This window comes from Pituophis catenifer, unplaced genomic scaffold (genome assembly GCF_029215685.1).
Source record: "Pituophis catenifer annectens isolate HBS135680 unplaced genomic scaffold, rPitCat1.0.hap2 SCAF_2, whole genome shotgun sequence".
Taxonomy (NCBI): Eukaryota; Metazoa; Chordata; class Lepidosauria; order Squamata; family Colubridae; genus Pituophis; species Pituophis catenifer.
The window spans coordinates 128192613-128207209 of NW_027256882.1; the positions used below are offsets into that span (position 1 = coordinate 128192613).

At 37.4% G+C, this 14597-nt stretch overlaps 1 protein-coding gene across 6 annotated transcripts in view; it reads left to right on the plus strand.

The window, feature by feature from the left end:
* The window catches only part of MYOCD (myocardin), a 90065-nt gene that overhangs the window by 7196 nt on the left and 68272 nt on the right, over nucleotides 1–14597 (plus strand). For 5 of the 6 annotated variants that reach the window (XR_011600009.1, XR_011600008.1, XM_070937483.1 and 2 more), the window contains exons 2-5: nucleotides 3694–3759; nucleotides 9143–9198; nucleotides 12146–12221; nucleotides 13914–14075. Coding sequence is in view for 4 of the 6 variants with exons in the window: in XM_070937483.1 (XP_070793584.1) it covers nucleotides 3694–3759; nucleotides 9143–9198; nucleotides 12146–12221; nucleotides 13914–14075 (360 nt within the window). In the remaining 2 variants the exon portion in view is untranslated. Of the gene's footprint in view, nucleotides 1–3693; nucleotides 3760–4884; nucleotides 4934–9142; nucleotides 9199–12145; nucleotides 12222–13913; nucleotides 14076–14597 lie in introns of those variants that run through there. The other variant, XM_070937485.1, reaches the window with a different exon arrangement.

Consider the following 14597-nt stretch of genomic DNA (forward strand, 5'->3'; position numbering starts at 1 on the left):
CTAACCAACGATGATGGCAAATTAGCTCAGCCTTTATTCAAACCATCGTTTGAAAGGTAGAGATAAAGTATCTCTAAAACTAAATGAAATGACTGCACAGTTTCTCAGTAGATTTATTTGTTAGTAGAATAGCACATGGTTCGTAAATGAATAGAAATAATAAGTCCATTTTTTTCGCAGATGAGTGATTCACTGTAAATTCTATCTCACAGTCACAGACACTTTTATTTAAAAAAAGAACAAAATATTCATAATACCAGTTGTATTATTCTGATATACACAAGACAAAAGTGGCTTCAATTTGGACTTGTTTATGAACATTTTGGTGTTGATTTTCATAATATATGAGTATTTAAACATTCTATTAGCTAATAATTAGTTGAAACATCATTGTCATTGTTTATGCAGTAATTGAAAGGCAAACAATAAAGAAATATTTCAAAAAAAAATCCCATTGTTATCACAAGAACATCATATCATGTCTTGTGTTTTTAAATTGGCTGTACACCGCCCTGAGTCCTTCGGGAGAAGGGCGGTATAGAAATAAAATAATAATAATAATAATAATAATAATAATAATAATAATAATAATAATAATAATAATAATAATTAAATACTACTATATGCCCAATTAGGAAATAATTAATATTCTGCCTTGACCATTAGTAATTGTATATGGCTATATAGCAACTCTTTTTATTAAAAAAGAGGGGGAAAATGTGTTAGACTTTTTGAATATCCATGGTTGTGATTTTCTGGTCTCCTGTGGGGAAGACTCCCTTTCTCTCCCATACATATGTGCTGAAGATGCAGATCAAGCATTCATACCATTCAAATTAAATAATGTAGATGCATTATAGGACTGCAGAAACTCATCTAATATTTTTTCCAGGATTGGCGCTTTTGAGCTTTGCTGTAAATGGGAAGTATTTTGGCATATCTGCAGTTAAGTTTTCGTGGTGTCAAAGCTTTGCATCTGGTTTCTAAGACCAGATGAAACAGGCCACACTTTCTGAATGTCCAGGTTTTTGGCGGCTGCCTCCCCCAGCTCTCTATCTCTTTCCTCCCATGTTCTCCTGCTGAAATGACTTCTCTGAAGTGGGCAAGTTCCTTGTCTAGTTCTGATTAAAGCAGCATGCAAACAGATGTTTTAATCCCTCTGCAGTGGTAAACCTGAGCAGGCATAAACAAATCATGAGAGCTTTTCAAGAGGGTGCTGGTGCCCCAAGGAAGCCATTTGTCTCCAGATCTCATTTCTTGGAGATTATTTGTGGAAATGGCAAGAGTTTTTTCCCCAGTTCCATCCAAATAAGAACTAGTCCCTGTCAAGAAGACAAAGCTCCATTCCCTTAACAGTTCTGCCATGATTTAAAAATTGAGACTGTTCCCCCCCCCCCAATAGCATTAATGAATTTCTTCACCAAAATAATGGATGTTGATTTTCTGAAGTATTTGAGAAGCCCTGTATGTAATTACAGCAAAAATACTTAACAGAGTTTTGTCTACTTGTTGATATAGCAGTCGTTTTCTTAAAGGTTAAAGGAAAAAAAGTAGATTTTGCAAAAGTGAAAGAGCAACATAATGAATGAATATTACTTGGAAAAAGAGAAGCTTATATATTATACAAGTTTCTAAGAAAATTGTTTCAAAAATTATTATAGGGAGACCTTAATAAAGTGCATGTACATTTGTCTTCAGATGAGTATAAGCTGAGATGAATATAAGAGGTGAAATGAAATTATTCACCATGGCAACCCTTATCTACTCACTTTGGTTTAGTAACTTTTCTGTTATCAATACTGATACAGTATCAATACTGTAATCTCAGATTTCTTGCTAGAATAAAAGGAAAGAAAGAAATTGAGATTTGAAAAAAAAATCTAATGTAAAAGAAAGTGAAGTGGCAAAGGCTTTGAATATTTTACTTTTACTTGACTAAATTGTATTTGGTCAAAACAAATTGGCAAGATTTTATTCTACTGAGTTTTGGATAAGAACTTTCCAAAAACGGCTGATTTCTTCATCAACAGGATGGAAAGAATATAAGATGTTTGAAAGTCTTCATATAGATTCATTTCCTAGTCTTGATTGTTGGTTCATCTTCTCTTGAAGTTTTGTGGATGTTCTCCTACTGCCGTTTGCCAGGCTTACTCACCTGGCAACTCTGTTTTGGATTGAAAATCAGTACAGACCCATCAGTATGTTGAGCAATTTTGAAAGATTTCTGCATAATATTTGTAATATGTAAATTGATTCTTGACTTGCTTCTTTGACAAACGGCTGAAGGTATCACATCTTCCTGTAGCAGAAAAAATATGATTTCTTCACTTAACATTCTCTCTGGTCTGCAGCATTCATTTCTCCTAATTCTTAAAATGTCATAAGTCCAAAATGCCATTGAACTTGATTTTCAATTTGGAAACAAATCTAGTGACTTGGAATTTGAACCTTGATCATTATTAAATGGTTGTTGGAAAGACAATGTAAGCTAAAGTGATGGTGTTCACCTTTTGACCTTCAAGATAAGATTATGTTATGTCAGATGTACCTTGTTATCCATCATGAGTGGAAGAGGAAGGAAGGAAGGAAGGAAGGAAGGAAGGAAGGAAGGAAGGAAGGAAGGAAGGAAGGAGGGAGGGAGGGAGGGAGGGAGGGAGGGAGGGAAGGAAGGTGTTTGCAGGTTTTATAAGTGGACTTTACTCACAAATGAAAGGAAGAACAAGTTGGACTTAATAAATGTCAGAAGTTTCAAGATTATTCAATTATTTATAGTCAAAGGCAGGCCTTCTCTGTAAGATTGCCCATACCTTCCTAGACTCCCTCTCAGTTTTAGCTACATCCATTTATTCAAAAGCCCCAAAAAACAAAACAATGCAAAGAAGAAGAAGAAGACTCCTTTTCATAACATCCTTCAGTAGTAGTTTAAGGCTGCAATCTCACTTACCAGGGAATGAAACTTACTGATTTCTAAATAAGATACATGCACAACACATTAATTTATCTCTCAATTTAATTTGATCTAGTTAGAATTTCAGTCTAGTAAATCCCATTCACGCTCTGTCAGAGAAAGAATAGCTATTGCTTGCATTCTCTTGTCATTCTTCATGTTCTTATCTTACAGATCAAAGTGATCCCATTCCTTTTCTGTATTTTCTGCTTCTTCTTGTAGGCCAACAGAACACCAAGTATCTGTTTGGCCACATATTCCATATGTGAAATAATTTAATTTTGCAGCTGTCATACTTTTCTTTTGTAAACTCGTGAAAATATTTTGTTGTTTTCATCCCTACCTAACATGAAAGGGAGCTCTATGAATCAAAACGGAAGCATTATAAATTTATTAAAATGGCATAATAACAAAAGCTCAATATTTTTGTCTGCCTAGCCAAATTTGTTGCTGTGTTATAAAATTGTCAACCTTTGCATATGGGAGTGAAAGCGGTAGAAGGTGGAGAAAGGATCCTTTGACCAAACCTCAGGTTAATTGGCTTAGTTTTAGAGAATATGAAAAAAAAAACCCGCATTTCAGTAATAGGATGAAGCTGTTGGAATGAGGGAGATTCTTTCTTGCGTGTGATCAAGTCCAGAACTCTTCCTTTGTAGTTGTAGAGTGGAAAATCTGAACAAATGAAAGGTTTGTGGTTATTTGGGCAGAACTTTGAGTTCACTTCTGAAAGGTGCACTCTCTCCTAGTTTTACAGTTGCGGTTACAGCAGCGAAGAAGCCGAGAGCAGCTTGCCAACCAAGGCATCATGCCACGTAAGTACTTTGTTTTGTTCTCCCTACCTATACTGTATCTAGGCAGACTTGGTTGAGGTCTGCCCTGTCCCCTCCACTGTTCCCCTGCTCTCCCAGCCCGGTCCCTGGAGTATTTCATTAGGATAATTACTGATTCAGAGCAGGGAAAGGCCTCTACAGGTGAATTGCTTTAGCATCTCCAGTCTAGAGCTATGCAGTTCCCTTGGAGGAATCAAATTTTTCACAGGGGAGGGTTCAAAAAGGAGTACTGTATAGAAAGATGTTTCCCATAGAAGGTGAATATACCAGTAGTGGGTTTCAATTTAGTTTGCTACCGGTTCGCTCATGAGTGTGCGACGCTTCTGCACATGCGCAGAAGTGTCTGGGCAGGTGGGTGGAGCCTCCTGCCACCACTACCAGTTCACCCGATTCAGGGCGAACCGGTAGCAACCCACCACTGGAAGATACGTGTCCCAGAATAATGTTGCAGGATTCAATCTGAATCAGTCACTGGGACCAGAGGTTTTGCCTTCCAAATGCTGGATCCCATCCTCAGGGAACATCTCTGTTTGGCTTTGGGCTGTTCTATGTGTAGTATTTGAATAGTGGCTGCTGTGTAGCTTCTTAGATGTATATTGGGGGGTTGATGGCTGGCTATCAACAACCCAATAGTCAGGCATCAATGCACAGAAAGACCCAGAGCACACAAAGAAACTCCCTGAGGATGGGCTCCAGATGATTCCAAAAGCTCAGAAGATAAAACCTCTGATCCCAGTGACCGATCGATATTGGATCTTGCAGAAATATCTTTTTTTCTCTACTCCTCATCCTGAGAGGAGTGGTACTCCTATTTTCTGCTGAAGTGATAAGCAGGTAGAAGGAGTTTCCCTGGAAATTATATTTGGGATTATTTTTTTTTAATTGCCAAGAGCAATTGGCAACCAGTTATTGCTGCCATAATAATTAAAATAAGGTATAAAACTTTAACTTGTACTTTTCTACGAATTCTAAAGAGCACTGGGTCCATGGGGGGGTTATATGTGCGGTAGACTAGATTGTATTAATTTGTTGCCAGGTTTGGGATGCCTTGCAAAACAACCCCTCTAAGGTAGGTCATTAGGTCATGATTATTCCAATTTTTTGCAGATGGGGAAACTGAGACTGAGAGAAATAACACCTTGCCCAAGGCCACCCAGTGAGTCCATGGTCAAACTAGGATCTGAATCCAGGTCTCCCAGCCCAAACACTCTATCTGCTGGATCACCCTAACTCTTAGCCACACACACCATTTCTGCAAAATCCGTTGGGTTTAGCATGTGGTTGTTAGCTCTGCTACTGCTTTCTTCTTGAGTCACAACTTGCCAACGGTTCTATGTATTTGGCATGGATCATCTGTCACTTCCCTGCAAATGGCGCATGCAGCAGCTTGGCAGTTTCATAGGGCATTTCAGCCTCTGTAGGACAGGTACAGCATGTAATCACTTCTGAGTGGATCCTCACGGACTGTTTATGCAATGCGTGGCCCAAAGTTCTTGACAGTTTTATTCCTATCCCGCTATCAGGCCAAGCTGGCGTGTTCTACAAAAATGAGGTGTCATTGGTGTTTGCCAACTGTCAAAGGATGCTTTGACACCCCATAAAAGTTCCAGTTTACCTCCCGAAAGGCATTTTCGGTCACAAAGAGAAGAAGGAAGAAAGTGACGGGGAACTAGAAGCAAGAATAATAGTTGTAGGTTATGCTCTCAGGCAAAGAGATCTGTACCACCTCCCAAATGTTCACCATACTGAGGGATAAACCTTGATCTCCCTGTCCTTCATAATCCAAAATGTATCTTCTTCTAGAAGACAGAGCTTGACAGTATCCTTCACATCCACTGAAGAGCAATAGACTTATTCACCCAGTTTTTATAAAAGCAGATAGGAGTGCAGCCATGAACTAAGGCATGGGTTTTGTTAGATTCAGCTAGCCAGATACAAGATAAATGGATTTATGCCACATGTCTTTGGCCAGTTTGTTTTTTCTACCAAAAAAAAAAAAAGTGGATCGGGAAAAATCTGAAACAGCCTTTACAGTAGTCCATTTTAAATAGTAGTCATTTATTATGGCAAGTGATGTCAATTGCCTTTTAATCTGATTATTCGCTTCTTCATTCAGTGATGATTTCTATAGAATAGGCAGGGAAATGGTGACCAAAAATGGTTGGAAATAGCTGCTGAGGCAATAAGATGGATGCTAAGTATATGAATTTGGACAGGAGATTCCTGGAAAACCCACATAGAGGAAGAGCAGAAGTATAAGCCATAATATTCAGCCTTCTTCCTCATTTTCTGTCAGTATTTACTTTATATAAACACTCTGTTTTTTCTCTGTGACTTTTCTTTCTATATTCCTTGCAACATGTTACACAGGCAAAACCCATAACTGAAGACAATGATTTAATTAGTGTTGTTATTTGATTCATTGGTAGAGTATATTTTCAAAAATGTATTTGCCTAAATTCTATTCTTCAAAGCATTTTCATCACCTCCTTAGTTCAGATCACATGTCTGGATAGGCATATTCCTTCTAAAACATCTCAAAGGAGGAAGGTGGTTTTAGATCAGTGAAGTTGGCACGGATCATTTTTACAACTTATTCTGCCTTTTCTCACACATCTTTCTTCAACTGCTGTGGCATTAGAAGATGTTCTATGCTACCTTTTATTTCACTCTTTTTCTTCTTTGTTTAGTTTTTGTGGAGTTGCTGTTTGTGTTTTGAGTGTATATTGGATGCATATATTTCCTGGGTCCTCTTAAATCTAGGGGATAAATAATAAATTAGCTTTTCCAATACATCGATGCAGAACGACTCACTTCTCTGACAACAAATTTCATTTGAAGCAGAGAAGCCATAACTGGCACGTGAAGATTGGATAAATCATTAATTAAGAGAAGTTTTTAACTCTCTTAATTTATTTTTTATAGTGAACGAAAGTAAGAAAAAAAAGGCTTGTGAAATTAAAAAAGCATCGTCTTTGATTTTTCTCATTGCACAGCTTGACTGAACACCTTATCAAATTGTACAAAGAAAGCAAACAATAATTTGACACTTACTAAAACAGGGACCTGAATTTTGCCTGCAAACTTTCTTTTTGGATTCTGGGCCGCACTTCAATTAATGAAATAAACCTCTAGGGGCTTTTGTATAGCTTTGGACTGTAGGAAGTTTTACTCTTTAACCCTTCTCTTCAACCTATAATAAACAGAAATGAAAAGCAAGGCTTAGAAATGGCCCGAAGAATTAGATTGAAGTCAGTCAAGACTTATGTGCCAATGGACCTTCTCTAACCCTCTTAAAATACAGGGGCAGCCTCCCACTTGATGAAAAACAGTTCCAAAAACAAGTTTATGGGGAAGAAATATTTCCTTATGAAAAATTCACTGATGTTTCAAAGAGCCAGATTGGACCACTTGATCAGTATTTATTTAGCTTTTAATCAGCACAGTTTGTCAGGTTTAAGATTTTGCAAAAGAAGATCCCTGCCTTCTATTTTTTCATTTTTAAAAAAAAAAAATGAAAATGGGGAAATATTTCTATCTCCATCTCTCTCTCTCTCTCTCTCTCTCTCTTCTTTCTCATTTTCTCTATCTCCAGTGAGATTACTAGATTAAGGATAAGTGTCAGATCCAGCATAAAATGAGCTCCCTACTGATTAAACCTTATATTCAAGCACTTGCAGTTGCACAAGGCCTCTCTCTCTATCTCACTGTTTGTGTGAACGTCCATTTCAGTAGAGGTCCTTTCCCAGCACAAACAAGGACCAAGGGGGGTAAAAAATACAATGAACCGAAACTCTTACATGCTGGCTTGTCTGCCTGGTTAAGTGAAATGGGATCTTAATTGTCCCAGAGCTCTCTGCAAATAAAAAAAAAAGATAAACTATGAAGAAAACACACACACAAACCCCAAAACACAAGGGAACTTTTTGTTTTTACTGTAGCCTGTTTGGAAGCAAACAGACAATTAGAGCTGGCCTGTTGCCTGTTAACTCTGGTCAATTTCACCCCTGCTCATTTTTCCTAGGCTACAGGACATGCAAGAAGAGTTTCAAGAAAGAGTAGAGGGGGGAAAAATCAGAAGCAAGCATTTTATGTTATGAAAAATCAGAAGAGATGGGAGATGGAAAAACAGATATTTCTGAAGTGCCCCTTGCCAGCAATTAATTTATTTTCAAAATATATTCTTGAATTTATACTCCACTTTTCTGTTTATTCCAGCATTTCAAGTGACTTACAGTAGCTTTAGTATTTTTTCATACTATAGCAGTGTTTTTCAACCTCGGCAACTTAAGATGTGTGGACTTCAATGCCCAGAATTTCCTAGTCAACAGGGGGAATTGAAATCCATACATTTTAAAGTTGCCAGAGTTGAAAAAACCTGCATTATAGCATAATCGGAATTGGATTCCATGTGAAGGACCTGCAGAGAAAACGAAATGATTGGATACACAATACTGGGAAAATTGAGGAAGCAGTTTCTGCCTCACACACTACAATTTCCCTGTCTGTTCTCCTGAATAAATATGTAGTTGCTGTTCACTGCTGGCACACAAAATGTTTTCAAAAGAACATTGCCCAAATCTGCCTTTTTCCATTGATTCTGGCTGGGCAACTTGATGGTCCCAAGAGGCTATGCAAGATACAACCCCCCCTCCATTATAATAATTTGGCATTTTTTTCCGATATATTTTGTTGTTGGCTTCTTAAAATGGTTTTTAAGCTGCCTGCTAAAATAAGCATTCTAAAATGGTTCGTAAAAGAAACACAACTGGGAAAATTGGAATTTAATGGATAACTAGCAGCCCTCTAAATTGAAAAAAGATAAAATAAAATGGGGGGGGGGGAGAACACATTTTTCCTTTTATTGATTTCTTAAGTGCTGATGCCAGGTGATGAAATATAGCTCAAGTGTTGCTAAAGGGAGACATTCATTAGCAGTCCAGTTTACAGCTAGATCTTCTCTGACTGATCATGCGGAATTCTCCACCGCAATCTGAGAAGCATGACCTCATGTAACAGTATTTAGAATTAATGTGCAAGATTATGAATGCATCTTTTAGACTGTTTCAGAGAAAATGCCCAGATCCTGGATAAGCTGTGCTTTTGTGTTAGCCTCCCTCACACCAAAATATCCACCACAAGAGGATCTCCTGCTTAGATGACATCTGTCTCTTTGCTCAGCTCCACCCTCCACCATTTTTCATGCCACCACCCGATCTATGATAAAGACGAGTGATTTCTATAAAATTGCAGATGTTAGTGCTACTGTTGTGATTATTATTGTTATTATTATGAAGAATGTGGAGCTGAATGTATGCTCTATGCATATTGGATTCACTGGGCTTCTGTCTGTTTCTGTTTGCAGCACTGAAAAGCCCTTCTCCCTTCCATGAGCAAAAGAAGAGCTTGGAGAGAACCAAGGTAACATTGGGGAGGCATTTGAGTGGGTAGATGGTGATGGCATCATTCTGGATAACAATCTTTTTAGGACTTAGAAAATCCCTCTGCGAAGCTGTGGCTGAAAAAAAAAAGCTTAATGACATATCTCAATGAAGGCAACTGTGCTGAACACATTGATGGAATGTTCAGCTTAGGCATTGGCACATAGCCATAGGAAAATGAATATTTGAACTCTGTAAGATGGAAAAGGTATTCAAGTTAGCTACACTTGATCATGCGAACCAAAGGGGTTGTGGGGAAATCCCAGAAGGAAAGCTTGAAAGCTTTTACTTGCCATGTACCACATTGTTCTTCAATTCTTATAACAATGTAAGGTTCCGTTGAGCTGGTGACCACCGGTGCTCTGTGTCTTGTTGTCAACAGCCCTTGAAGTGAGATTAGGCATTGTAAATCAAAGCTGGTGGAAAAGCCAAGATGGAAGAGCCAATGCCAAAAAAATTGCAATATATTCTCATATTTATCTTACTACAGATAGGCTCATTGGTTAAGCCAGATTCCTATTATGAAAACAGATTGACTTGTTTGGTAGCTGTTCACAGGCTTGGATAATAGAAACACCAATACTGCAGCAGGGTTGGAATTTTAATAATTTTGCTCACTGCCCACTTGCAAATAAATTATTTTGGGGAAAAAGTTTATCTTATGTACATTGGATTAAGGATTTCTTGTGTTTACTGGCAATTCAACTTGTCCTCCCACTCCCAACTGGGGTAGGTTCTCCTATTTTCAAAGACCAAAGTATCACCTGTCCTGCAACAATATCAACAGAACGATGTTCACTCCATACTGTTTGCGAAATACCTGATAGAAACAATTCTTTTGTTCAGACAAGATTCCATTTCTCTGTGCAGATATAATATGATAATATGGAGGTCTTTGTCTGCATGGAACAGGCTGTTTTTAAGAGATCTAGACCAACTAAGCCTTTTTTAAAAAAAAATAAATAAATGCATAAGAAGAACTATAATCCCACTGGAAAAAAAGATTTGTTTGTTTGTGACTGTAGGTTCAATGTCCTATATTTCTAATTTATAGAACATGACAGAATGGCTGGAAAGTCCTTGACCACCATAAATAATGCTAGGTTGTGGCCAATAGCATAGAAACGTTTTGTAAGATCCTAGAAATGTCCAGTGGTTTGAAATGCTTAGGAATTAGCAATAGGAATAGTAATATATACTGCCCCAGAGTGTTTTACAGCACTCTCTGGGTGGTTTACAATGTCAGCATGTTGCCCCCAACAATCTGGGTCTTCATTTTACCTCAGAAGATTGGAAGGCCAGTCAGATCAATCTCCAGAGTTAGCCTGCCATACTACATTCTGAGCACTAGAGCTCTTTGTACTTATAGCCACCATAACACAATATATGTGTTATTTCTCTGTTCATGGAACAGTAGGATACTGGGTCTCATGCAGACAGGAGAACCAAATGATTGGCTCCATTCTAGTAGTTCTGGAGAAATATACCCACTAGTTTCAAAATGATGCCAAGAAGATGATGGGGGAGATTACATTATTTTACATGTGTCTTGCAAAAAGTCATGGCTAATGTAAAGAAGGATCTGTAGCCCATTGTGAAAAATTAATGTGCTTGGGAGACTTCAAGCAGTCTGAAGTATCTTTGAAGTGTTGTGTACTTTCAGACATAGGTTAATATCTCACTGTCTCTTCAAAAGCTTCTACTGGCTGATTGCCTAGAAGGAAAAAAGGATTATATGAGTCAAAGGACCTAAACTGGATCCATTTGGAAAGCCAAAATAGACTCACAAATACCGTACATTCTCAACCTTTATTGAAAGTACTGGGTTCTTAATTGAAAGTACTGAGTGAGAAATTTACAGTAGTATATTTCTTAGGTAGCTAGAGAATGGTTGTTTGCTGGGAGGTCTGTATGAACTTTTTTTCACACATGACCTGAAACAACATTAGTTTGGATGACTGAGAATTTCCAGAGACAACATTAGTTTAATTATATTAATTTAAACAAATGCAGCAGTGGTTACATGGACAAAAAACAACACATGAAATTTATTTAAATGAAGTCAGTGAATTTGCTTTAGTCCAAGTATATGTTGTAGGCAGTTGTAGTCTTTGTTACAAAAACTGAACTGTTTTGAATTTAATAGCCTGGTGGCGCAGCAGACTAAAGCACTGTTATTAACATCAAGCTGTCTGCAATTACTGTAAGTTCAAATCTCACCAGGCTCAAGGTTGACTCAGCCTTCCATCCTTTCTAAGGTAGGTAAAATGAGGACCCAGATTGTGGGGGCAATAAGCTGACTTTGTATAAATATACAAAAGTATGAAGGCTATTGCTTAACGCATTGTAAGCTGCCCTGAGTCTCTGGAGAAGGGCGGCATATAAATCAATTTTTTTAAAAAAAATACATGTTCTAAATTGCTGTTTCATGTCACCAGTCCATTGTGTCAGCTATCAGTAATTTGTGTTCTAAGAGATATTAATGGAGATTTTAACACATCGAAATCTAACTAAAAATTTGGTATCCAGATTAGAAATTGTTGTAAGCAGATCATGTTTTAAGTCTAGAGCAAAATAGAGAGTGTCTACTCAAATAGTACAGTTTCCTCATTATAATGAAATACCTAATATCTTAAGTTAATAGCAATAGCACTTAGACTTATATACCGCTTCACAGTGCTTTACAGCCCTCTCTAAGTGGTTTACAAAGTCAGCATATTGCCCCCAACATTCTCGGTCCTCATTTTACTGACCTCAGAAGGATGGAAGGCTTAATCAAACTTGAGCCTGGTGAGATTCAAGCTGCCGAACTGCAGTCAGCTAGCAGTCAGCAGAAGTAACCTGCAGTACTGCATTCTAAACACTGCGCCACCGTGGGTCTTAAATTAAGCTAGTGAGGTAACAATCTCTGCTCTTATGTTCTACAGACTGAAGATTATTTTAAGCACAAGATCCGAAACAGACCTGAGCATTCTGAACTGCTTGATATGCACCTTGTTCAAGGTAAGACTGGCTGAGTTGTTCTCTATTGTAAAAAAAAAAAATCCATTTAATAAGTAAATTAAGTCTTAATACTCCCTCCAACTATGTGCCATTCCATCTATGGATAGTACCATTTATCCACTAGTCCAAAAGTTTTGCATTTCTCTTTTAGCTTAAGAGATGTGGTTTTTTAAAAAATGGGAGCATATAAATGATTTTATCCAGATATGATTTACATAATTCTACATAAGAATTTACATAACTCTAGTCTATTTACACTAAGAACTCACTCGTAACAATTCCTAGTCTACTGAGATAGAGGCAGTGTTGTGGGAAATGCTCATATGAATGGAAAAGAATATTAGTTGAAAACCAAATACACTACAGGTAATACTTTTTGTACATTAAACCAACCCTGTAAGAAAGTCCTTTCCAACTGTTATGTTCTGTGATTCTGTGATGTTAGATACCTATCTAACGTCAATCTAATTATTTTTACTGCATATGACTAGTTGGCTATGCTTTCTTGTCATGCTTGCTAGAGTTTATTTTAGTATGCTTTGCTGAACAAGCCAGTAATAAAGCAAATAAACCATGCAGTTGAATAAATTTTTATGATAGTGTGAATATTTCTAATAGGTAGTAACAATCAATGAGCCAATCACTAGCCATACTGTGTTTCCCTGAAAATAAGACCCTGTCTTATATTTTTTTGAACCCTGAAATAAGCACTTGGCCTTATTGCCATGGGTTCCAAAGCCCAATTGGGCTTATTATCAGGGGATGTCTTATTTTGGGGAAAACAGGGTATTTTGAAATCATGATTTCCTTTCCAAAAATAGGTTATGATTTACTGACTGACCTTATTGACATATCACACTAAGCTACAAACACACCACTTTATGATTATAACATAACGTAATGTAATGTAATGTAACATAGTGCAGCGCAGCACTGCACTGCACTGTGTTGCATTATATTATATATAATATGTATTCTACAAAGTTATAGTTATAAGAAGATAGGTAATAGGAAAGATGACAATAATAATAGAATGAATAATATAATATGCACAATAGAAGAATTATTCTTCTCATCTTTCCTATTACCTATCTTCTTATTTTCTTATAACTATAACTTTGTTGCTTGTATCTTACAGTTTATATTGTTTACTTAGTATCGTAGTATGATTTATGTTTATTGCTTATTTAGTATCCTATGACTATCACTAAGTGTTGTATCTTATGATTTATGATGAATGTATTTTTACAATGACTATGATCATGATTTATCATTTATTGCTTGTATGGACACTGAGAGCTTATGCACCGGAGACAAATTCTTTGTGTGTCCAATCACACTTGGCCAATAAAAATTCTATTCTATTCTATTCTATTCTATTCTATTCTATTCTATTCTATTCTATTCTATTCTATTCTATTCTATTCTACTCTACTCTACTCTACTCTACTCTACTCTACTCTACTCTACTCTACTCTACTCTACTCTATTACAATGTGAAACCCAAGTGTATTCTGGTTAAACGCTTTTTGTTACAATTGCATCCATGCCAAGGGACCTGCATATTTTCTCTTTAAAGAAACTGTTCTAACATGACATATAGCATGCTGTGCTTGTTGAGCTTTTTTCTAAGCAGGAAAAGAAAATTTCATTTGGTATAAGACTTGATCATTTTTACCACTTACTTGACAGATTCAACTGCAGAAGAATCCGTTCAAGCTAGTCAGATGAAACTAAAACGAGCCCGTCTTGCAGACAATCTGAATGAAAAAATTGCTCTTAGACCAGGACCTCTGGAGCTGGTGGAGAAGAATATCATTCCCATTGACTCAGCTGTGAAAGAGGCCATCAAAGGTAATTTTAATAGGTACTTGCTCAGGTTTTCATAGGTAATGGTTCAGGTACATTTTTGTACCCAGCACACCAGAGGAGGAAGGCACATTCCACTATAATGGAGAAACTCCTTTGGGGTTGCCTTTGGAGTGATTCCTCTGAAGGAGCATGGATGCATGTTGATGAGCAACCAGAATTTAAGTATTCCTGAATGGTTTATTCCCTATTGGCATGTCCCTTCTGCATCCAACATATCTCTTTGCTAGCTAAGCAGGAAGACACTTGATCAAAGCCAGACTCGGCCCTGCAAAGATTACAGGGCATAGAAGGAATCTTCTTTTCTTTCACTGTCTTCCAGCCTTTCGGGGGCTTTGTGATAGAGCCTGTCTTTCCCAGCACTTTACTTATCAGTAGAAGCCAAGGGTCAAGCGCTTTTGCCTGCTAGATGACGGGATATTGCACGGGAACACTTTCCAGAACTCCTCCAGTCTGCTGAGTGGCAGAGAAGCAGCATCTGGCAGGAGTCATACTGAGTCTTGAGGA